At 33.7% G+C, this 25,641-nt stretch overlaps 1 protein-coding gene and 1 long non-coding RNA gene across 2 annotated transcripts in view; both read right to left on the bottom strand.

The window, feature by feature from the left end:
- LOC133175651 (collagen alpha-1(XII) chain-like) overlaps positions 1-25,641 on the bottom strand; it is a 47,402-nt gene that overhangs the window by 19,279 nt on the left and 2,482 nt on the right. The window contains exons 2-5 of the mRNA XM_061310762.1: positions 21,237-21,533; positions 20,787-21,089; positions 20,031-20,303; positions 19,664-19,951 (exon numbers count right to left, since the gene is read on the bottom strand). Coding sequence (XP_061166746.1) covers positions 19,664-19,951; positions 20,031-20,303; positions 20,787-21,089; positions 21,237-21,533 — 1,161 coding nt within the window. The remainder of the gene's footprint in view (positions 1-19,663; positions 19,952-20,030; positions 20,304-20,786; positions 21,090-21,236; positions 21,534-25,641) is intronic.
- Positions 609-3,947, bottom strand: LOC133175872 (uncharacterized). Its single transcript, XR_009719335.1, has 3 exons — positions 3,854-3,947; positions 3,380-3,491; positions 609-696 (listed from the first exon to the last, which is right to left on the bottom strand). It is a non-coding gene; the product is annotated as an uncharacterized LOC133175872 (long non-coding RNA).

The following is a 25,641-nucleotide window of genomic DNA, read 5'->3' as shown; positions in this document are numbered from 1 at the left end:
ATATCCAGTGTTCTAATTTATAACATATACAATTTGTAAATTATGTTCTAATTTAACTGAAAAGGGGAGATAATCCCAAAGTGCTAAAACATGAAAATGTTAAATATCTCAGGCTGTTTTTGAGGTCAGAGAATAATGTACTCTTCAGGTAATTAAATCATTGAACTAACTTAATTGTATAATATACAACTTGTTTTTTTATTTACACACAGATAATTATTTTTTGTTATCCTTTTTGTTATACATTTCCATCCACACCAAAAACACAGTAACTAGTAAATATTCACAATTTGAGTGATATTTTTCATACGTGTCCTATCATTACCAAGTCATCTGCTTGTTTGCCATTCAAATTGATCTTATACCCAAATGATTTCATATTCAAAAAATCTAAACATAGGTGAATTCATGAAAAATAAATCTTTTAGTTTTAGACCTTGGTATTGGGCATTCATGTTAAACAGGATATCACAAGTCAACCCAGGTTTTCTTTTTGTAGTCAACGACTGCCCTTTGTTTAGTAGTTTCTTATACTGAAACATAAACATGATAAAACTGCAGTCTTAAGTGCTTATAGATTCATGGAAGATGAAAGTCACTGCCTCGATCATTAATTTTATCCAAAGTGTTGAACTCTTTCTCTGAACTCCAGTCTTTGTTTTGTGACAGGTGTGATGATTTCATTTCCTGAGATTTCTGAAATGATAAGTTAATCAACTATCACCAAAGAATTGATATAAAAGTATTAAAGGTTAAATTTAAATACACATGCAATTTCTTCAATCAAAATTGAAGTTTAAAATAGTCAGTATTCATTTTATCATGGGACTGATATTCAGCTTGCAAAGCTTTGTCACATCTGAATCAATTAAGAACAAAGAAAAACTAATTTAAATAGAAATGATGAAACCTGTTTGACTTATCGGGTCACAGCAAATATTCAAACATACATATAAACAGACCTGCATGACCAAGTAATGCTTTTCTCTACAATTAAGTACTTCAGTAATATTTGAAAACAATTCATTAAAAAACTGCTTGAGTTATCGTTTCATACATTCATGTAGCAAAGGTGTCAATGGATATGTATTTGAATGTACATACAGACAAACAGACTAAGTGATGTGACCCCAAAATGCATAGGTGTTTTTCTCTTACAGTAAAGAGCTTCTGTATAAAATTTAAAAAATGTTATGTTAACCAGAAGTCTCTGATGAGACTGTAGCTCTACTGGTCTGTATGCATAGCACTTGGATTTGAAACTTTGCAACATGCAGCAATAAATAGAATTATGTATCTTAATGTAGTCTACTTATGTACCAAGTCATATTGAAATCAAACAAAAACTGTAGGAGTAGCATTTTGAATGTATTTCACAGAAATTTCTATTTTCAGTAACCATGGTAACACCATTCATCGAAATCAAAAACCAATGCACTAAATTATGTATCTTAGTCTACTTCTGAGCCAAGTTATATTGAAATCAGACCAAAACTGTAGGAGGAGTAGCGTTTTGAAGGAATTTTACAGGAATTTCTATTTTCAGCATGAGCTTTTAGCTCAGGTGAGGAAAATTCTGTTGGTTAAGACCATTCCAAGTTTTTTCTATGCTTAGCGTCTGCGGGAGCCTTGGTTTTTTGACATCCCATATCACAAAAAAACAAACAAAATCAGGAGTCCTGAAATTGTTTATTCTGGTCAAAATCACTGAATTCTGTCAATTTCTCAAAGTATTTGTCTACAAAATGTCATATTTTGAATATTGTAAGCATTTAATACCTTGATTTTGCTGAAGAATAGATATTTCTACGAGAAAAAAAGATTAATGGAATCAATCTTTTGAAAAGTGTCATTTTTATGACTATGAAGTCTTGTGCTTTATTTTTTGGTTTGTGTGTTTTTTGCGAATAGGTAGGTAGGTATTTGAAAGATGGGTGGACACTAAACACAGAAAAAACTTGGAATGGCCTAATGAGAAAAAGATTTTTCAGACTTCACCCTATTTTCTTCCCCTTTGAATAGCTCAAGGTCAAAATAAAGGTCAAGGTAAAAAATGAAGTTGAATGGCTTACATCAATTATGTATCAGCATAGTAAGTTCAATTAAAAATGTCTTGAACATATTGAATGGTTTCATTGAAACTTAAAATAAATTTAAGAAAAGTGAAGTCTGCAAGGTCAAAGGTAAGGAAAGGGCAATGTAAAAGATATTGATGAAGTTGAATAGCTCTCACCAATATGCATCAGCATTTAAGCTTTCGTAAAAATATCTTGAATAGTTTCTATGAAACTGAGCTCAACACTATTTAAAGGAATGTGAAGTTAAGGTCAAGGTATAAATATGTTGATGCAGTTGAACTGAAATTTACTGAATATATCTATATGTTTCAGTACATGAAGTTTGATAAAAATATCTTAAAGGGTTTTTTTGAAACTGAACTAAACACTTATTTAAGAAGTGAGGTCAATGTCAAAGCAAAGGTCAAGGTAAAAAAAATGGTGATGCAGTTGAATAGCTTTTATCAATAATTCATTATATATGCATTAGCATATGAAGTTTTATAAAAATATCTTGAATAGTTTCTTTCAAACTGAGATAAACACAAAATGTTATGGAAGGACAGACTGAAGGATGGAAGATGGACATGACAAACACTATATGCTATATCTATTGAGGCTATATTCATGGCGGGACATCAAAACAGGTACATGTAAAAACAAAAATTTAATACATCAATTTAACAACCCTGATTCTAATGAATAAGATATACAAACCACATTAGACTGTTTCAAAGAAACTAGCTTGATAAAAACCTTAGTAACGTCAGTAAAATGTAAGTCAGCAATAACTGGTTCTGAATTTTCAGTATACCTGTATATCTATTTATATTCTATCATTAATTATTGTAATTTTTAAAGAAAAAAAAGTTAAAAGCATTTCTTCTGAACAAAATATCTTTATCATGTTTAATTGTTTACAACCTGTTATAATTTGATATCACAGTTATATGTATTTTTTTTCTGTCCATGCTTAGGTCAGGTATTTATTAGTCATTTTCAATGGCCATCTTTAAATGGCTAAAGAACACAAAACATTGTGGCTGGCGGTGGTGGGGGGGGGGGGGGGTAGTTAAATGTGATGCTGGCTGGCCAAATTTTGACATCAGTGCTGATGAAAAATTTTGGGGTGCTGTTATTTTATATACATATTTGTTTTTTTTTTAACCAATTATATCCCACTGAATGTTCATACTAATGTACAAATGCCATATGTACTGTTTGAGTATAATTAAAACAGAGGGCCTTATATTTTAGCAGCTTTGGTGTGGACAGTTTAGGCACATGCAGTGTCTCTGCATACAAAACAGACTGACCCTTACCACTGAAATGTTTTGACATCTTCTAGTTCAGGTCAACTGAGGCAATGACTATGAGATACAAACTCTTCTGTTTCAGTCACTTGGTTATCAGCTGGTTATACATTGAGTACACCTGGAATTTTAAAAGAGAAAAGTTTAAGACACTAAATTAAAAATAAAACCTATAAAATTTATTACTTTTAACAGATTTAGTAAATGATGTATGCTTCTTCATTTTTATACTAGATTACTATAACTTATTAAACTGAACTGCATGTACATATACTAAAAAACATTCCCCTCAAATCCCTTTAATCTGGCCAAGTTTTACAATGATTGTACATAAGAACAATTACTAAGCTTATGATGTCACATTTCAAATTACACATCATGAACTGGCTACCCCAATAAATATAATTTACTGTTTAACAGATAATTTAACTGTAATCAATAATCATTTATAATTGTCAATTTACCCTGCTTATTAAATCTCACCTCTTTCAAAACTACATTACTTCCCCTTTCCAAGTTGAGTAAGCGGACACATTCGGACGGTCATCCCTGTCTGGGGGCTCACTTTTGGATTTTGGTGGATGACCTTGCAAAGCTTAACTTCCGACATTGACCATACTGATATCAGTATGAACAAATTGGCATTATCTTGATCATCACGAGGACAGTAATTCCATAGTCATTTTATACACAAGTTGCTGATACAACCTCATCGTCTCTCTTAACAGATTATTCACTTCGTTTACACGTGCACGTATGTACGATTCTGTTCTTGTGCAGTTCTTTAGTGCAATTCATGTCAATTCACTCAGATATTTGCAATACATAACGCACGTTGCTCCAAAACAACTTTGCCAAGCAGCCTGCCATGGAGGCTGCCATTGTTCTTTTTACTAGCGCCACCTATGTAAGCTTCCTAAGGGAGATAACTCTTACCATGAATTGTAGCAAATTCCATGATTTAGTAACCCTTTATCTTTCCAATCATTCATTTGCACAAAAATATTAAAGTACTTTTTCTTTTCATATTCCATCATTATTGTAATCATGTATTTAGTTTTCCCAAATCCTCTTGGGTTTTAAGGAAATTATTTCATGATATATGCACTATTTACATACAATTTATACACAGCACCCCCCTTGAGAAACTTATCCCCGGCTGTGTGATGAAAGGAGAATTATAGCAAAATCATTAGTCATCATTCATTTTAGACCCAAATGAATACATTAAACACAGTATTAATGAATTCGCAGATTTTCACTGTACCGCCTAATTAGTGCTACCTGCCTGATTCTTACGTGGAATAGTACTTAAGTATTAACTTGATTATCTCTCTGATAGAATGTTCATAAAAGCCAATCGTCGTCTTAGTTTTAGAGTTACCTCCCGTTTTAGGAAACATCGCGTGGTGCTATTTTTAGCAATGGTGCACGTGGAAAAGTAAAAGTAAACAATGCAGAATGCAATACATGTATGTAAAAAAAAAAAAAAAAACAGAATAGAGAAAGCAAAATTACAGTTATGTCAAATATATGCCCCTGGTTATATTAATTTACTTTTACCATGCATACATCAGTAAGTTTTCATACATCAGTAAGTTTTCATGCAGAAAAGCTTAGACATAGGATGTCGGTGTTCGTTCATCTGTTTGTTTGTCTGTCTGTAACTTTTTTTTTTTCAAAATACTTCCTTTTTATCAGTTTTAGTCATATTTAAACAATATGTTTCATACAACAGGCAACATCAATTCTGTATATCAGTTTTTCAATAATGTTGCCATGGTTACTCTATCACTGAAATATTTTTTTTAAATTCCTTCAAAATGTTCCAATTGGGCCAATTTTGATACATATTTGTAAAGGAAGATACATAATATTTTATATTATTTTTTTAGCTTTAAAAATTATTGGTTATTTCAACTTTTTGTATTGCAGTGGTTATAAGTTTTGTGAAACCAATCATTGATTAATGAAGGCTAGGAAGTCTAACACACATTCATGTTTTCGGTCACATTTCGCCTTCGCGCAGCTTCCTCCATGGTTAAATTTTCAAATGTGGAGAACCCTGATTGTTTCGGAAAAGCTAAATGTCCTTGGAATAAAGGTCAAAAAACGAAATATTATTTTGTTTGTGCTATACTTACTTACACCAATGATCTTAACTCAAGAAGTTCATACTCCTGTGTCAAAAATACCACACATTACGTTAGCAGACATACAAACAGTACCGAAAACAAGTCTGAATTTCATATAATCAGAGTCAAAAAAATTGTTTCGGGTCGAATTAATGATAATGTCTAGTACCTGCCATTTAAATAGATTTAATTTCAAATGTCAGAGTTGATGTTTCGCTGTATACTTTTTAAATCATTGCTGGAAGCCAAAAAATATTTATTTACCCAATAGAACGAGATAAAACTAAAGTCAAAGAATAAATTCGTTAATTTAAAAATTACCGCTAATATCAAAAGAGGATAATAACCCTTTTTATGTAAGGGTTATTTTAAACATGTATTACTTCATTATTATTCCATCTAGATTTTAGATAAGCATGATGTGAATTTCATGCATTTACTTTGTACTTTTACTTCTTTTATCAAAGATGAAATATATGGAGATAACGAACAGTATTCAAGCTCAAAAGTCCATTATACAATACAAAATAGGAGCAGAGCAAACACGGACCTCCAAACATCAGAGGTGGGATCAGGTGCCATGGAGGAGTGAGCATCCCCTGACGACCGGTCACACCCGCCGTGTTCTCCTTGTCATGATCGGGAAATAACGGAAAAATCCGTCGACAATTCAGTGTGTAAATAATGGCCTAACAATTAGTATGAAAAACGTCAGTCAGCATTTGACTCAATGATAAATTGTATTTGCTGACAAGGTCATTGTATCGACCATAGAACTTACGAAATGATGACTGTAAACGAGACAGCTGATATTCTTGTTTCATCAACTTATTTGTCAATAATTTACCTCGTTTTAGAATTTGTACATACGTAGAGCATGCTCTTGCGTATCGAATCAACTGAGAGATATATACCCCCTATGCAGGTGATGAAGGTATATTGCTGCATAAGTAAGGGAAGTTGACGATTGAAAAGTTAAAGTCATCACGTTTATCATAAAGCTTGGTTGTTAGATTACCATTAACGTCTTTTTCAAGTAAAATATCCAAATATGAAACAGATGTGTCAGACTCTGTGGTATCTTTAATCTCAAGTTCACCAGGATATATCGTTTCGACATAAGAATGAAAATAGCCATTGTTAATTGATAAAGCTCAATAACCTTACTTGATTATAAATTATATATATATATATATATATATATATATATATATATATATATATATATATATATATATATATATATATATATATATATATATATACACACACACAATCTGTATCACTTCTCTTTCTATTAGCTGAAAAAAATACTTTCTTAAAAATATTATTTTTGAATATTTTTTGTACTGAGATGAAACATAGAGATTTATTATGCTCTTGTTTGTTAGATAGTTAGTCTTTGTTATTACTGTTTCTATTTGTTTTGTTATGTAAGGTTTCTTCAATGGTAACACTTAATTTATAAAACTTTCTTAACGTGTGATAAAATGAATAATTGACTTCATCTTTGTCGTTCACCACAATATTTGAATTTTTATCAGAATTTTAATACATACATTTCCTCAACTGGACATTAAATCATTTTGATGCAGCCATTCTAATCTTTTTCTTTAGATTTAGACCTACATATTTTATTTACTGTCCTTTTTATGCTGCAAAAATACTTCTATACTCAAATTGTTCTATAAGTAAGAATTTGGAAATATTTCTTCTAGATCTGTTGCTTCTGACTTGGAAAAGAAATAAATATTACGAAAAAAGAAAACAAATTTTTGTTAATTATTGTAGTTAACTTTCTTGAAGTTGTATTGGCTGGGATTTCTATTATATGACTAGTCGTCATGTTCTCTAATTGAATATAGTCAGATTTAAACATTGTTTGCTTGACTTTATATCCCAGCCAATTCAATATTTGTATGTGTTTAGATATTTTGTCTGTTTTCGTCATTTATTTGATTAAATGACATTTTCACTCATATAACGTTGTTTCTCATATTTTATAATATATGCGATTGAGCAAAAAACGAGCTGCGAATTACCAGTTTTTGATTTGAGTTGTACATAGCAAAATTTGTGGATATAAATATTTATAGAGGTCATTATGTATTCACGCACCTGCTTTTCGTCTATGTCTCTTTGATCTCTCCTGGGTTCTCTACAAGTATATAAAATAATTAGTAGAACGAGAAACCAAAATCAGTGATTCAAGAAGTGGATCAAATGTCTGAACAAATAAACATATACATACCCTCATCATTTTTAATCCCGAGTCTTTTGACACAACATTCCTCCAGAGTTGTTTTGATTGTCCATTTTTAAATACACGATGTAAATCACTATATGTAATGCAATTATTTTACATTTTCAAACATTATTTTTCGATTCAAATTTTCTTATTCTATAGCTGTGTGTCTTTTGTTTACATTAGATACAAATCAAAGAAGTACCTGTTGTAATTTAAATCCCCATTAACCAACTGTAAAATTTTTCATTAATGGGAGAGACAGATTTAACAAAGTTATCATTTAGTCATAATCTATTACACCATTATCTTTATAAAACAGTGTTAAATACCTAGCTTAAGTTTGATCAGAACACGTGAATATGTCCTAAGATTCGCAGTCATGGAGGCGGATCTATTGATAACTTAATCCTGACAGGCCGAAAGACAGAAGGTTTTACACATACACGCAGATATTTTGCAATATTACTAAATTAATCAAATCCAAGAAGAATACATGCAAAATATATTAAAATAATTACATATTTTTCTCATATTGTTCTACCAGAAATTATTTTAAAATCTTCTTCTCAAGAACCGCAGGACCCTGAAAAGTGATGTTAATATTCTGAAATATGCAATCGTCATGCCGACTCAATTTTGTATAAATCATGGTCCCAGCGATAGGTTGAGGCTGTTTTTTTTTTTTTTTTTTTTTTTTTTTTTTTTTTTTGATTCAAAGTCTTAGATGGAAATATGTAAGAAAAAATCTTGATGATGAATCTTTTCAAGAACAGTTCTGCCACGATAAAAATCATAAGCACAGTGCATTATTATACATGCATTCCCAGATGGTGCAAAATCAAATTTATTTAAATCGTGGCCCCGAGAATTATGTAGGACCACAATAAGTGATCAAACATTCATACAGAATATATAGGGACAGTTTCTTTTTTTAAAAAAGCTTTTAAAATAGCAGCGCAACAATTGCTCATATTTCATATTAGCATCCCATTGTAGCACACAAGATTCTTATCTGTTCAAAATATGGAGCAAATTCGTCATTAAAATTTTTTACATCAAAATATCTACGAAATTTCCACAAAGTGTTTGAGAGTAACAGGGCGATACTAAATCATATTAATACCCAGCCATTCCCATATCATGCTGATTCAAGCTTGTTCAAATAAATGGCCCTGGAGTTATGATGATGTTAAAATCCGGGATCATTTTTTACACAAAAATGTATATACATGTATTGGGTTTTTTTTATATCTCCAGAACAACAAGGCGAATGTTAGTCATGACACCTTGGGTCTAGGGTGGACCACAATATTGGATAAAAAGTTTTAATGGGAATAGAGAGAGAGAGAGAGAGAGATTTAAAAAAAAACAATCATCAGAAAAAAACAGTAGTGCCAAGTTACTAAAGTTAAAGTACACGGATATCAGACATGAGGTAAAAATTAAAAGTACATTCTTCCATATAAGTACGAATGTAAAGAACTTGTTCATTAATCACATTGTCATATTTATAATTATTTACCTTTGAAGGGGATATTGGTATTTTAAGCTTGATTTTCAATCGTTTTCCTAAAACACCAATCACACTCTATATGTTAAGTGTCCATCAGATAGTAGAAGATTATACTCAGGTAATGCTGCCTGGGTGGTGGGTACGAAACTCTTTTATGGCACGTATGCACCAAATCACACAATCAGCTGTCTACGTCAGTGAGTTGTAATTTGTGTCGCCTGCAGAGCAGAGTGAGACTTAGGGATCACTTTTCGAGGCGTCTGTCTGCCTATTTGACTGTCTATCTGTCTGTCTGTCACACTTCATATCTTGAGAATTGTAAGATGTATGGATTCGATTTTTTTGGTCATGTATTGCTTTGCACAAAGGCTTTTGTAAAATACCATGGTTACTGACCTCAGGAACCTTTCAACTTGACGTTTGACCTACTTTTCAAAATAGTTCATAATGCCGATTTTCAACATATTTTGGACATTTGAGACCTTAGTCTTTGCTATTAAGCATGTGCACTGTTTGTCATTAAACATTATGCAAAATATTAGTGTTGCTGTTTACTTGACCTTGACATTTGACCTACCATTCAAAAGTACTACAAACGGTTAAATTATTTTATGTCTCCCCAATTTTTAGAGGCAGAACTTCGATAACTAGCAAATATATTGCATGCTTATGAGTTCATGAGATCGTACCTTAAAACTGTATGATACACAGTTACCACACAAACTGATATTTAAATAATATGAAAATACATCGGGGTCGGTAAGTTGTAGACTGACAATTTCAGTTAAGCCTCTTTCAATAAATTTATATGACTTAATTACATAAATAATTATTTATAATAATTTCAATTTCCTTATTAGTCCCCTACCGGTGAAACCGGAGGGGACTATAGGTTTCCTCTGAGTCTGTCCGTCCGTCTGTCTGTCTGTCTGTCCCTCTGTCTGTCTGTCAGTCTGTCCCACTTGGTTTTCCGCACTTTTTTCCTAAACGCTTGCAGATATTGAGCTGATTTTTGGTATGTGAGTGTATCTTGATGAGTTACAGATCAAGTTTGCACTTCGGTCCGATTAATTGATTTTTGACGGAATTATGGCATTTTCAATTCTTAACGGGAACCAGATTACACTTGCCGGTAGGGGACTAGTATTGCTAACGCAATACTCTCAGAATGCTTGTTTATTGTTGCTTTGAGGGCTGAGGAATCATATTTCTATTTGATAGTCACAATTAATGATAAATGCTATTCTATTGCAATCTTAATATCCGTGGATATTTTTGCTTCTTTTACAGGCAAATGCATGATGAATACTCTTAGATTTATTTACTTCTATTACAGAAATTAATCTATCTCTATAATTTTCTGGATGGATAAAGTGTGCTGTTGTCGATGAATTGCAAAGTTTAAACATGATATAGTATACTTGAAAAACAAATCGATTAATTAGAACTGTAGTACTACCGTTCCCTATTACCCAGAGCAAACTTCCCCGTCAATAAATAAACGTCATCTGTTCGGACTTTTTGGTACATACACTAATTACCAGAATCAAATTCTTTAATTCGTCATAAAACGTAGGGATTTAACTGTGAAATATCTTAATCATTATGATATGATTTAGCATTAAAATAAGCGAACAGTGTACGAACATACACTGTAATGTATCCAACATTAATTTTAAAAAGCCCAGAAGATTCGATACGCAAGAGCATGCTCTACGTATGAACAATTTCTAAAACGAGTAATGTTATTGACAACAAGTTGATGAAACAAGAATATCAAGTATCGTTTAAAGTGATCATTTCGTAAGTTTATGGTCGATATACTGACCTTGTCAGCAAATACAATCTACCATTAAGTCAAATGCTGACTAACATTTTTCATATTAATTTAGACCATTATTTACCCACTAAATTGTCGACGGGTTTTTTCATTATTTCCCTATTATGACAAGGAGCACAAGGCAGGTGCGACCGGTCGGCAGGGGATACTCACTCCTCCATGGCACCTGATCCCACCTCTGATGTTTTAGAGGTCCGTGTTTGCTCTGCTTCTGATCTGTATTGTTTGAATGGACTTTTGAGCATGAATACTGTTCGTTATCTCCATATATTTCATCTAACAAGCTATTTAAAAAACAAATTAAAAAACAACGTTTATTTCAAAATCGGCATGTATTTTTACTAGTCTGTTTAAGTTATTATTAAGATATTCATTTTTGAAAGTATTTAGCGATATGGTATTTTTAACATACAGAGGAACTGGTGGAGAGGAAAACAATCCTATATGCCATAAGACCATTTTTAAAAAAAGTTCCATCATTTGAATGGGACTTAATTATTTGGATGTGTGAGAGACAACAATAACACGGACATGCAGAAATTCAAAAAGGAGTGGATGATTCACTTGTGATATGATGGATTTCTAGAGGAATTTTGGGCGTGATTATAGTGATTTGGAATATACATGTACTTGAAAAAAAACATTGATAAATCTTCATTTTCCCTCTGTCGATTGAAAAAAAAAGATTATGAAAGTAAACTAAAAAGTATTAAACATTGAATTTTAACAAGGAACAAGTTGATTTACCAAGAATGATTAAATTTATTGTGTTGTAATCATGGAAATAACAAAAAATACAGGGATTGATTATGTTGAATTACTATAATTGATGTTAGCCCTACGAATACATGAATATATATTACGACGTTAGCCCAAAATGCGCCACTAAAAACAGCAGAGGTGGGATCAGGTGTTTTGGAGGAGTAAGCATCCCCTGTCGACCGGAAAGTAATATATGTGATATTATTTTCACACTGAGTTGTCTACGGATGTATCCATTTAACCGATCATAACAAGGAGCACACGGCAGGTGTGAATGGTCGACAAGTGATGCTTAGTTCTTAAATTCATGGCACCTGATCCTACCTCTGATGTTTTTAGTGGTCCATGTTTACTCTGCGCACGAATTGTATTGTTTCAGTGTAATTTTGAGCTTGATTTCTGTTCGTTATCTTCACATTTCACTGTATAAACGAGCCAATGACAACAAATAATCCGAAAATACACGAGTGCTCGCCAATGAATATTGCCATTATTAAGTCAGAAACGTACGTAAATTCCCATATTTTACTGAAAACCTAGACAATTACTGCAAAATGTAGTGTTTTCACTGCAAAACGTAGAAAAAAAACTAAGACAATTAGTGAACTTTACTGTACGTCCTGATAAACTTAGAAAAAGTGATGACAATCTTAGTTGGTGCTGATAAATTTAAACATTAACTTGTTCATATACAATATGTATGTAAATGCACATTGACTTATAAATACATGAACGTATAGCTACATGTATATAATATTTTATATTCAACACATAAAATAAACGAAAAATAATTTCAGAAGCCAATGAAACTGAACGTATTTTACAATTTGACACCATAACTGGTAGGCAAGAGCACGTTTTTTTCATTGCCTCTGAACTTTAAATGCAAATCTATTTAATAAGAATAAGAAATGCGACACGTAAACTAGATTCAATTTAATACAGATAATTTGAAGATTAAAATCTATGGATGTCATGATTCTTGTCAATAAACTAGAGCAATTATTTATTTTAGTTTCAATTAGTGTCACATAAAGTGTTATAATTCACAGAGATGTGTACTCCAAATTTTCAATGTTCGGAGGAATATAAATTATTTCAATAGAATAGATCAACAACACAGTATTGGCAATCTTTGTCATGGTTTTAATAATAATAATAATAATATATGTTGAAATCAGATTTGACAATATATCAATCCACTAAATTATTGTATTATGTAATATGTTATTAAACTAAAATGCGTGATCTACATCGACTTTGGTTAGTTATGATGTAAGATCAACACTCAATAACTTGATCAATCAGTCAATATTTCAAACAATCAATACTTCAATCAAACAACACAACAACCAACATATGAATCAACGTTTTCAATCAATGAATGTTTCAATCAGTCAACATGACAATCAATCAGTGCATCACTGTTTTCAATCACTCAATGTATTCCATCAATGTATCAATTAAAATATAAAGCCCAATTATTGGCCACGGACCTGGAAGAAAACAGAATCCAGGGCAGGCTTAAGCAAAATTCGGCCATATGTCTTCATGTATGAAAAATAAAATATGATACATGAAGACATCCGCCACAAGCGGGCAAAATTTTGCCCTAGTGCTATGACAGGGAGACTGTATTTACTCGGAAGTAGGTTGGGGGTAAATTTTGGCATTTCTGCGTACAATGCAGAGTAATCCCTGGCGAATGGTGTTCAAAAATATAACCTGAGCTGTATTGGACAAATGTGTACCATCACGATATAATTTTGATGTACATTGCTGCAGATCTGGGTATTTTAGATACGCACCATTACGTGACACTATGAATGGTGCTAAGGATTTGTTAATTCTTATACGGGCTTTTTCAGCTGCAATATTTGGAAGCATGTGTCTATAGTAATTTCTTGGGAGTATTTGGGACCATATGAAGCGTGTGTTTGGCAGCAGGACTTGCAAATTAACAATAGTCAATTTCATATACTTTTGAAGTCTACGCAATGGCAAAGTGTCTATACTATTGCCTCTACAGTGTATCAATACAAAATCAGGGTGTCCCTTTTGGTCAACTAGATGATTAACTGTGGGCTCTACATCCTCCCAAACCATGCCACTCTTACCGGACCAAAATACTGTAATATTGTGCTGTTGGAGATCTAGATGAGCGTTTCCAAATTGCTTGTCAGCATAAAGGGCAGCATAATGGACTATGGATGATCCAATAATCCAAACAGTAGTATGACCTGCAATCTTAGTATTCAGTTAGAATACGATAACGTTGCAGGTATAATTATTACCATTAAAACCTAATGTAAGAGTTGAATACGTTAGATTTCCATCTACCTTTAGATTTAATGTCCTCATCGGAAACTCCTTGCAAGTACAAATGAGTAGCCCCACCTATTCTGAATGAGTGTGATTTGAATATGGATGTATCTAAACCAATAAATTTCACAGCTTTGTGTAGCAGTGATGTGAATTGATATTTGGTGAGGGGTTTAGCATCGAGATGGCAGAAAAGGGGGCCTTGTATTTGAGGTCGAATTGACAAAAATTGTGCATGTGTTTGAATAAAGATACAGTTTGAGAACTGTATGTGATTTGTAACGTGGTACCCCTATGAAATTGGTCAGTTTTTTGAGCCTTTGATAAACAAAGATATTTTTTCTTTGTCGATGGTGACATCTTGTAAAGATAGTACTGGTGTAAAGTTACTGGTGAAAGTAAATTCGCTAATGCGCAGCAGTGCAAAAAATGCTAATTGAAAGGCAGTTGAAAACATTTTGGCTTCGTACGTGTTTGAGCACATTGTGGGTAGGATTGATATCATTTGATGAAGCATTTGTAAAGAGATTGGGGATCGAAGGTCTTTTGTCGGATTTAGCCTACGGAAACCTTCTAACATTTTCTTAACTATAAAGGCTTTAGTGTTGTCCATTCCCCCTTCACACTGGATTTTGTAACTAATACCGCTTAAGTAACATCTTGCTGTTGAATTTGATGTTTGATTTGCACTGAGATATGCAATGTAGTTAATGATCTGGTGGACGGGTGGAGGCCAAAACAAGTCAAAATTGTATTTAGAACGGAAGGTTTCAAAGGAGCTGATGCCCTTTTGGTAAGTTGAAGCAGTGTTTTTTGATACTGCTGCTTCAAGCAAACTTTCTACATGTGGTCTAAGAGAGACAATAATGCCGGAGGTATACTGGCTGGAATCTTGTCTGCTTGAGGAGCCAAGGTTCTGAATCTTTCCCACTGAAATCGAGAAATTGAATCTGCGGTTGAATTTTGATAACCTGGAATATGAATAGTTTTAATCTGAATGTTGTGCCTAATGCATAACAATATTAATGGCCTTAATAATGTCATGACCCTCTGAGACTTACTGGTCTGGGAATTTAAAATGTGAACTAAAGCGATGATGTCAGTATTTATCAATAATTTTTTTGCGGTAAAGTAATCGGCCCAAACCCAAATAGCTAAGAGAATAGGCACCAGTTCCCAAAAAGTGATATCCCTACGAATATCTGGACCCCATGATGCTGGCCAGGAAATAACTCCCCAGTGATTCTGAAAAATTGCACCTCCACCGTAGGAACAACAAGTCCACAACTATCGGTGAAAAGGTTAAGGGACTCGTTACTTGACGAAGATAGTTCAGGGAATGGCGAATGCCCATTGTAGTCTTTGAGAAATGTAAGTCAAACCCTAGCATCCTCTATAACAGCTTGTGTAACCTTAATCAAGAAGTAATATTTCTTAATGCCAATTGTTGTATTGTAAAACCGGCGATTAAATGCTCTGCTACCTGGGATGGCTTTAGCAAAAAGGTTTAGGGATCCACATAGTGATTCTATTTCTTTGAGGGCTACTTTTTTGGAAGAGACGAGCGATGTAAGTTTATACTGAAGTTCTATAACCTTGTTGTCAGGAATAAAGATTACCTGCTCCATTGTGTCAATCCCTAAACCTAGAAAACTTAATCTTGTACAGGGGCCTTCGTTTTTGTTTTTTTTTTTTTGTTTTTTTTTTTTTTTTTTTTTTTTTTGTTTTTTTTGTTTTTTTTTTTTTGTCATTTATTGGGATGCCTAACTCACTACAGGTTAACTGAAATATTTTGGCGAGTTCGGAACATTGTGAAATATTTTGTCTCCCAGCGAACAAGAAATCATCTAGGTAATGAATGATATTCTGATTTTGGGCCTTTTGTGCTACTTGCCAGTGCAGGAAAGATGAGAATTTTACAAATGTTGAACAGGCTATGGAGCAACCAAAAGGCATGCACATGTCGAAATAATATTTGTCTTGAATACGCATACACTGTTGGGTGAATTGGTAAAGTCTAAATGCACTAGACAAATCCATTTTACAGAGTAATACCCCTTTGCCATTTTTTTGAATCATGGAAACTGCCTGGTCAAATGAACTGTAGGAGACTGAAAATAAAATTGGGTCAATATGCTCATTGATGCTATTGCCAATTGGTGCTGACAGGTTTGAAATCAACCTCCATCCACAGTCCTTTTTAGGTAACACACCGACTGGGTTACACCAAAGGTTGGGAAATTGTGGGCTAGGAAAAGGACCTGCCATGCGACCTAATTTTATTTCTTTAGTAATTATTGCCAATAATTAGCGCACATGTTCCCTAGCAGACTTCATGTGTTTTGGTTCTAAATAGTCTCTTGGACCTGCATAATTTAGATAAAAACCAGATGAAAATCCATTAAGTAACAGTTGGGCATCTTGAATTTGAGGATACTGAGCTAGGTATTTCTGAAGTACGGGGAGCTTAATTGGAGTAGAACCTATGCGTGTTAAATCTTGGTCTTGGCGACTGGTATTGCCTTGGGCGATAGGGACGAAAATTAAAGTTGGATTGTTGGGTGTAATTTTGCTGACCCGCGATTGGATGAGTTGGGTTTAACCTAATGTTAGGCTGTTGGTTATGATTTTGCTGGCTCGATATCGGAGGGTTGGGATTAGATCTGGTAGGACCAACAGTGTATACGTGGATTGGACTTGTTGCAGTGCATGCATGCATGCTGGTAGAAACACGGGTTTGGAGCATAAGCCTTTGAGATTGTAATCGAAACATTTAAGAGATGCTTTTGGTGTTGAGCAGTGTGATTAGGTTGCGCCTGCATGTATATTAACCACAACTCTGCGTCAACTGATCCAAAGGAAATGCATGTATTTTTGGACATTTTAAGACGGAACTGTCTGTCATATTCAAGCCAGTTAGCATTTGTGTTTCGGCTGTAGCCTTGGCGTACCGTGTGCATATATTTTAATATGCCCTTAATATCTGAAGGGTGCCTAGCAAGATATATGCTTGAAAATATCAAAAAGACATCTACCCAACTTTGAATTGTAATGATTTTGTTGGTTTAGTTTTGGGTTCAACGACCAATTGTCCTTCAACAATGGAAAATTTATGGAGGTCATGATTGTTTATTTCTGAATAAAGGACTTTAGCTAAATCAATATATTGTTTGGACCATATTTTTTCCTTGATGGCCTGGGGGACATGAACCCCAAGCCCATCGGAAATGCTAATTAATGGAGTTTCACCTGAGTTTGCTGGCATAGTGATTGGTAAGGATTGCTCTGGTGTTGCGACGTCTAGGTTACTGTCCATGGTCTGCAGAGGTAGTGGAGGATGACTAGCAGCTTGTTGAACATGCATTTCAGGTTGTGTCATGGAGGGGGGCTGCCTTATAGTTTGTTCGACTTGAGGTGCCTGATCCCCTATGGAAGGAGGACTGAGAGTTTCAACTGATGGGTGAGGAGCCTGGTTAGCCGATTGCCGGACATCTGCTGGCTGTGAAGTCTGAATCACCGTCGGAGTAGTTATGGCCCTTTCAGCTGGAGTCCTGATTGGCCTGGCATAGGGGGACTTTGATTTGCGTTTACTACACCGCAACATTCCCGTAGCTTCTATGATTATATACTTTACCCAAATTATTGGATGGCGGGAATGGATGAAGATCACTGGATTATGGTGGATAGGTCGTTGAATTTTTTGTTGAGATGAAATTCCAGAAAGAATTTGCGATTGGCGCGCGCGTAATATATATGTGCATTAACAAGGGATGGTATCAAAACTTGACAATTGTAAAGAGTAGTATCAAAGGTCAGTAATGATAATGTTGTAAGAGTTATGCTTCTTTGACTATGTTACAAGAAGTTGATCTACTCATTTCCATAATATGACTTAACTCATATTGAGTTAAGTCTGATTAACTCACACAAATTTATCAGGTTACCATAAGGAAACATTGATTTTCTATGAAAGGATATTGTGTAATGGAAAATTGTGACAAGATCCACATGGCCATGTATGAAAATTATCTTACATCATTACAAACGTATATAAGGGGTATATATTTGAGGAGGAGGTTAAGTGGTACCTATGGTCAAGTTATATGCCTATTTAATATGAAATGTTGACATAAAAACTATTCTCATTTTTCAGTCCGAACATCACCTCAGATGGTATTCATGTCTCCCAACTGATTTGACACGAAAGAGCATGCTCTGAATACGATCAATTTTTAAAGCGTGGCAAGCTTCTGACAAATAGATGTTACAAGGATTTCAACAACCCCGTTTAGAGTAAGCTTTCCACAAATTCTACGGTCGTTCTAATGACCTTGTTTGTAAATAAAACCTATTGTTTGGTCTTTTTTTTTTTTTGGGGGGGGGGGGGTCTGACATGTTTTATAGCATTTGTTAGATCAGTGCTTTTACTCAACAGAGGATGCTTACTCGATCTTCCTAGGCACCTGATCCCACCTCTGGTGATTCCAGAGGTCAATGTTTGTGTCCTGTTCACGTTTCGTTTTCTCTACTGGATTAATGAAATTAATCACTGTTTGTTATTTCCACCTTTTATATACATACCAGTATATATGTATAAGGATGAAAATCAACAGCGGAGAGACGGTGTACAAATAAATATAAAGTTGTCAATCACTTTCAACTGAAGACTTTATAATATTGACAGTACTTAAAAAAACATAATTACGTTTTTCTAATATGTTTAATATCCTTATATACACATGTATAAAAGATCGCTAAGAATTTTAGAGATTCTGGTTTAAAGCACAATAACATATATTGTGTCTCAGGATTCCAATTGATGTACTGGTTGAAAATACGTTGAAACGGCGGTCACCGTCAGAACATATCAAGAGATATGTTAAAATCGTGGACGAGCAAGCAGTGTGTTCACTGTTAAGACCTTCTTTATCTTCCCAGTTACTGCACTTCGATTTTGAACCTCTTCATCAACAATTTCCATGATTTCCACGATATTTTTCCTGCATGCAAATTACAACGTTACTTTCCCATTAAATGCAACTTTCAAACATCAGTTAGTTTGTAATAAGATTTTTTAAGATATACAATTAAATAAGTTTACTTTTTCCTTTTTTAAAAAGAAATATATAAAGATTTTTCACTTACGAGTCATAATGTTCTCGTAGACTCTCTAAAAGTGTTGGTAAAAATATTCCCCCAACTTTCTTCTCACCAACTTCTATTCCAAGTGTGTTAGAATAGGTAACCAGAAAATTATTAGCATGGGGTTCTAGATCACTAATATGTGGATCTTTAAAAGATAAATAAGAAATAACATTAGACGTTGAAGATTCTCTCTCTCTCTCTCTATCTCTCTCTCTCTCTCTCTCTCTCTCTCTCTCTCTCTCTCTCTCTCTCTCTCTCTCATATAAATGAAAAATGTCTATTACTGAACGTTACTAATATTTTACTTTTTTACCAAAGCCTCTCTCACCTCTTCTAGTTTTGATATGCAATTCTGTAGGCGGATCCCAGTCGCCTTCATCTATTATGGTCGTCATGACTAGAGTATAATTGGTATCTGTCCATAAATTCCGGAAATAACAAGCGTAATCATATTTGGCTTCCGGGGTTGGAAGTACTTCACCTTCTATTGCGCGATTGTTATCATTCTGAAGACACACTCTGTAATTCAGGCTCTCTGTTTCTGCTGGTACAATAGCTTCGTCCCAGTAAACACGAATTTGTCGCTCAAGAGCATCTACTTGTAGATTCTGGGGACCTATTTTTAATAATTATAAACAATATGAACTTTGTGAAGAAATATTAAACTGCATTTACTTGATAGAGAAAACACTTACCACAACGTGGTGTGTGGCATTCTATGGGATCTGTTGGGTCCCCTTTAAGACCCTCTTTTTCGGCTGCTACCCAAATTGTATATACGACGTCAGGAACCAATTCCTTCAAAACATACACGTCTCTCCTTGTCTGTACTGTGCTTACTGGGGAATTCTTGGAATGGTACGAAATAGTGTAGGTATATACCTTTCTGAGGGAGATGTTTGGAGGTTCCCATTCAAGTTCAATTTCAAAAGGAGTTACACGCTTTGCTCGGAGCTCTCTAGGCTGATCTAATCAAAACGAATATTTCAAATGTGAAGTGCGTCCATGATTACCTATTTTTCTGTTATTAGGAGTTTTGAAATTTGTAAATAATTCCATATAAAGTAGGCAAATAAGACATATTTTCAAGAGATTTGAGCTAACTATCAGTTTAGATTGATTTTGTATATATAAAAATTTATCTATTATCAATGTAATTCTGGAAAGTAGAGGCTTTCCGAATTCATAATCTTCACTTGGCATAAAAATTAACTGAGGTTCAAAAAATTGTCCATGTCTGCAATATGAGAAAATATTGCTTTGTGTATATACATGACTGTTATAAAGATTTATTGAAATCTTCCAAATTTTATTTTTACTGTTAACGTTGTGCATGACAGTAATCTCCACTAGTGGGCAGACATTCATATCTCTGATGATGCGTCGTTCTAGGACTTTAACTTATACAAACTGTCCACAAAAATATTCTCTGAAGGTTATTTCATACTTACGCTTAGGTAACGTTTTGACTGTCACTTCATTCAGAATCTTCAATTTTTCAGCAAATATCTTAATAACATATTCCGTGTTACTGTTCAAAAAGTTAAGAATATGGACTTGGTTTTCTTCCGTTTCATTTAAGAGTAAATATGTTCTTTTGAAAGGGTCTGTTGACGATTTCTCCCTATATTTGGCATAATAGTGTGTTTGTCTTCCTTCTAATGGAAGAGGCCAATAAAGAGTTATCGAATCATATGACGTTGAAACTGCTCTCAACTTTTGAGGTTCCTCGGCTAAATTAGAAATTACACCAACTTTAGGTATTAAAATATAAACCCGTTCAGCGTTCAACTTTAGCTTATATCAATCATGTAAAGTGATTTTTTTTCCAAACTAATTTTTTTTAAATGACTGATTAAGGTATTATCAGTGTGAAATATTTTGCAGGTTTGTATATTAACCTTTCTCTTTTATCATATACTTCGTCTGACTAGGGAGTCCTTTCTTCTTCTGAGTTGAAGCCTGCATAGACCATATACTGATCTTATAAGTCACTTCTTTTTCAAGATGATCGAGAACACACTTAGTTGTATCGGCAATGACTTCATGGATTTTAGTATGTATCTTCTGTTCATCAACTTTGTAACAGTTAACAAGGTAGTTCAAATTTGAATTCTGGAAAGCTTTAGGGGGATGCCAGGTGACCTCTAGTTCATCTTGAGACCGTTCATTGACATGGATATCTTGAGGATACTGGCCTTCAACGAAATAAGTACATTAAACTTCATTGGCATTCTGGCTAGACGTGTTTGTCTTAGCTAATTTAACTTCAATTTAAATTAAAAAGGAGTTTAGAGACAAAAATCACGTATTTATCATTAATTATTTCAGGTACGTACGAATGCGAAGTATTAAAAATTTAGAAAAAAGTCCTGTGTCCACCCATTATTTTGCAATGCAATACTTACAACGATAAATGAGTCTTTATAATTATGATTGTGTGTTTTCAACGAAATATACTTTGATCAATTGCAAATGTTTTATTACAAATTCATCTCAGTGTTTTGAGTTGCTCACATAATAAATAACATCCAGCAAATAATAAATTCGTCAGCAGTGTGAAGCAAGATGCTGTCATAAGACAGCAGTACACGCATATAAGAGTTTGCCTCTAAATGCACCCTCCTTCTTACCTGGATACCTCAAGAAACCACAATATTGATTCTATCATTACATAAATAAACATGCTTCCAATTGTGCATAAAATGATTAGGTATGCATATGCACAGGGACCTCTTATGTTAGTATTTCATGTAATAGATTCATTACTAGTCTGAAGTTAAAAATATTTTAAGATGTATTTAAGGTTATCTTTGAAAAGGAATTTTGGAAGATAATCGTTTTGTGAAAAAAAACAAAGAAAAAAGACGTTTAAATTTTTCGGACTTCAATTAGCCTCCTGGATGAAAATGTCAAGAACCTTAATGCACATCTACAAGACACAACAAAGCGTTTTCTAAAAATAAAATTTGGCTACCGCATAAATATAACAGGAGTTCTTGATACCCAGCTTTTTATAGAAAAATGTCGATTTTTCGACACCCCATGGGCAAATGAGTGAAATTGACAATTCTGAAACATTAATGCACATCTTGGTACACCATTGCTCATATTCCAAAAGACGGGTTTACTACTTCGTAACATGAAAGAGTTCTAAGAGCAGAGATTTTGTATGGAAAATGTGTTTGACCCGAAATTAGCCCCACGGTGAAAAGGAAAACTCCAAAACCTTATTGAGCAACTACAAGGCACCACAATCTAGTCCAAAAGAAGAAGTGGCTACTCCTTGAATATGAGAGGAGTTTGAGGAAGAGGAAAGTGTGATAGAGGGGCAGACGATCATGGAATGCAAAAATAAACCCCAGTTTTTTTGTTGTTTTTTTTTTTTTAATAAAGTTTGGGTATCATTAAAGAATTTTATGAATGAATTATTCTGTTAAAAGAATATTGGTAAGAAATTTTTGTGACAAAAAATGGGGAGGAGTGATTAAAATTTTAGCCCCCAGTTGGCCTCTCAGATGAAAATGAAATCCCGAAACCTTATTGCACATCTGCAGAATACCGTTCTTTATATTCCATAAGACAGCATTAAAATATGTCGGATTTGGAAATATATTCTTTGTAGAAAAACGTTTTTCGACCCTTAGTTGGCTTACGGAAAACAAATAAAAATTCTTTAATCTTATCGAACATCTACAGGATCCGAACATTCATATTTCAAAAGATGAATTGACAACTGCTTAAAATGTAAGAGGAGCTTAACCGAGAAGTAGTGTGAAAGACGGAAGGACGGACGGATCAACAATATACATGTATACCTGAACTTTCTTTAGAAATACAAAATACATGTTTTGCATAAACATGTATATTTCACCTACCTATATTTAAAGAAAAGTGTTAAAGAATTTCTTCATTTAGCTGAACATTTGAGCATAGGGAAGACACTTTAGGGGTCAAAAGTTTTACAAGGATATTTCTTTAAATCTGTTAGTGGGGTACTAAGTGAAATACAATGTTATATTTCCTATTGAATAATCTTGGGTATCAGAAGCTGGTGAAATATGCAGCAACGTGGTAGAATTCTTCTGTATTAATGATAATATCTAAATCCTTCCAAGCGTTTGTTTCAGTAACTCATTTTTTATATAAACCACATATGAACATTAAGTTTTTAGCCAATTTGGTTTTTCTCATCAGATCATCAGAGAACCACCCAAAAAAATCAAAGAACTTTCAGAACTCCTCATAGAAACCTGATGCCTTCAACTTTTCAATCGTCAACTTCACTTACTATATTATGCAATATACCCTCATCACCTGCATATGTGGTTTTGTCTCTCCGTTGATTCGATACGCTAGAGCATGCTCTACGTACGAAGAATTTTTAAAAGGATGCAAGCTATTGACAAACAAGTTGAAGAAATAATAACAATCTTGTCATAATTTCACAAGTTCTATGGTCGATACAATAACTTTGTGACCAAATACAATCTATTATTAAATCAAATGCTGACTGACGTTTTCCATACTAGTTGTTAGGCCATTATCTACACACTGAATTGTCTAAGGGTTTTTTTTCGTTTTTCCCAATCTTGACAAGGAACACAAGGCGGGTGTGACCGGTCGCCAGGGGATGCTCACTCCTCCATGGCACCTGATCCTACCTCTTTTATATTAGAGGTCCCTGTTTGGTCTGCTCCTGATTTGTATTGTTTGATTGGACTTTTGGGCTTGAGTATTGTTCGTTATCTCCATATTCCACATGTATCATTGTATTTTTCCCCGTTTTGTTTGGGAGAGGGCGGAGGGGGTTCACTTTGAATACCATTGAAACTTGGAAAAGGTTTGTGTTTTCTCTGAACAATAACTAAAATAAAAAAATAAAAAACGAATGAAATTGAAAACGTGTGTTAAATTGATCTAAATTTCATCTAAATTTGCAGATTTCCACAGGCAATAGGTGGGGTTTAAATATGAATGGAAAATTGTCGAAGGGATGTTAAACAATCAAAGAAAAACCTAAACTTCATGAAAAACGTGGTGCCTTCAACTTTTCTATCGTCAATTTCCCTTATTTATGTAGTAATATTCAGTTTAATATGCAAAAGCATATACTACGTACGAACAATTTACAAAACGAGGCAAACTATTTACAGACAATTTGATGATACAAGGATATCAACAATCTCGTTATCTTCACCCTTCATGTTCATCCATTAGGAAAGTTATGGACCAGATAAAAATTATTTATTTTTTCTGCAACCTACCTTGAACTTGAAATTAAATTCCAGTTTACTAACATAATTCATTTAATTATGCCCCTGTAATCGAAGATTCGGGAGCATATATGTTTTGTTCTGTCCGTCTGTCTGTCTGTCTGTCTATTTGTCCGTTAATCTTTTGTGTCAGCAAAATCTTTAACTTTGCCCATAACTTTTAAATGGTAAATGCTTGGGCTTCCATGTTTCACATGCGTATTCCATGTGACCAGACCTTTCTTTGGATATCAACATTTTTCACCTTTTGACCTTGAACTTGGAGTAAGACCTATTTTGGAAAATCTTTAACCTTAGCTTTAGAATGCTTGGTGCAATGGCTTTCATATATCACATATCTATTTCTTGTGATATGGCATTTATTTTGGTCCCAACAATTTTGGACTCCTGGCCTTTACCTTTAAGGTTTGCTACATTTTATTCAATAAGAATAATAACAAATTCCAATGTCTTACCGTGTCGTTCCATCTTCATAGGGTGAACATCGATGAAGAAAAATTTAGGTTTTTCATTGAAATGCAACCAGTTTTTTCCATTCAGCAAAGAAAATATTTCTTGATATTCAATCATTTCTTCGTCCATTGTCCGAAATCCTTCTATATTTCCATAACTGAGAATAATGCAAATAAACATCCGATGACTGTCAAAATCAAGTCTTTGTCGAAGTTTGTCTATTTCATTAAGAATTGATGCCCTTGTACCATTCTTTATTCTTCTAACATAATCACCTTCTACTTTCCAATCGCGCTCGAACAAGCGTGTAATTTCACCTGCAAAAAGTCAATCATTTACCACACGACCTGTTTCTCATCTTTTAAAGAAGCATCAGAACTTTCTACAAAGTCCAAATATTGATCCAAATTGTACATGACTGATGCAGAGAAATCAAAAATGCATTTTATTATAAAATAATGATCTCATTTTTGTCTTTAAGAAAATATGTATACAGATTGAATTTCTAACACATGTTCACCTTTAAAATTTCCATTCGTAATGTTTCCTTTGATGAAATAATGTGCTTATTAAATGT

This window comes from Saccostrea echinata, unplaced genomic scaffold (genome assembly GCF_033153115.1).
Source record: "Saccostrea echinata isolate AGI-Se365-2 ecotype Australia unplaced genomic scaffold, CSIRO_AGI_Sech_v1 ptg000064l, whole genome shotgun sequence".
NCBI lineage: Eukaryota > Metazoa > Mollusca > Bivalvia > Ostreida > Ostreidae > Saccostrea > Saccostrea echinata.
Note: the sequence above shows the minus strand (reverse complement) of the source record. Positions and strands in the feature narration are given on the sequence as shown.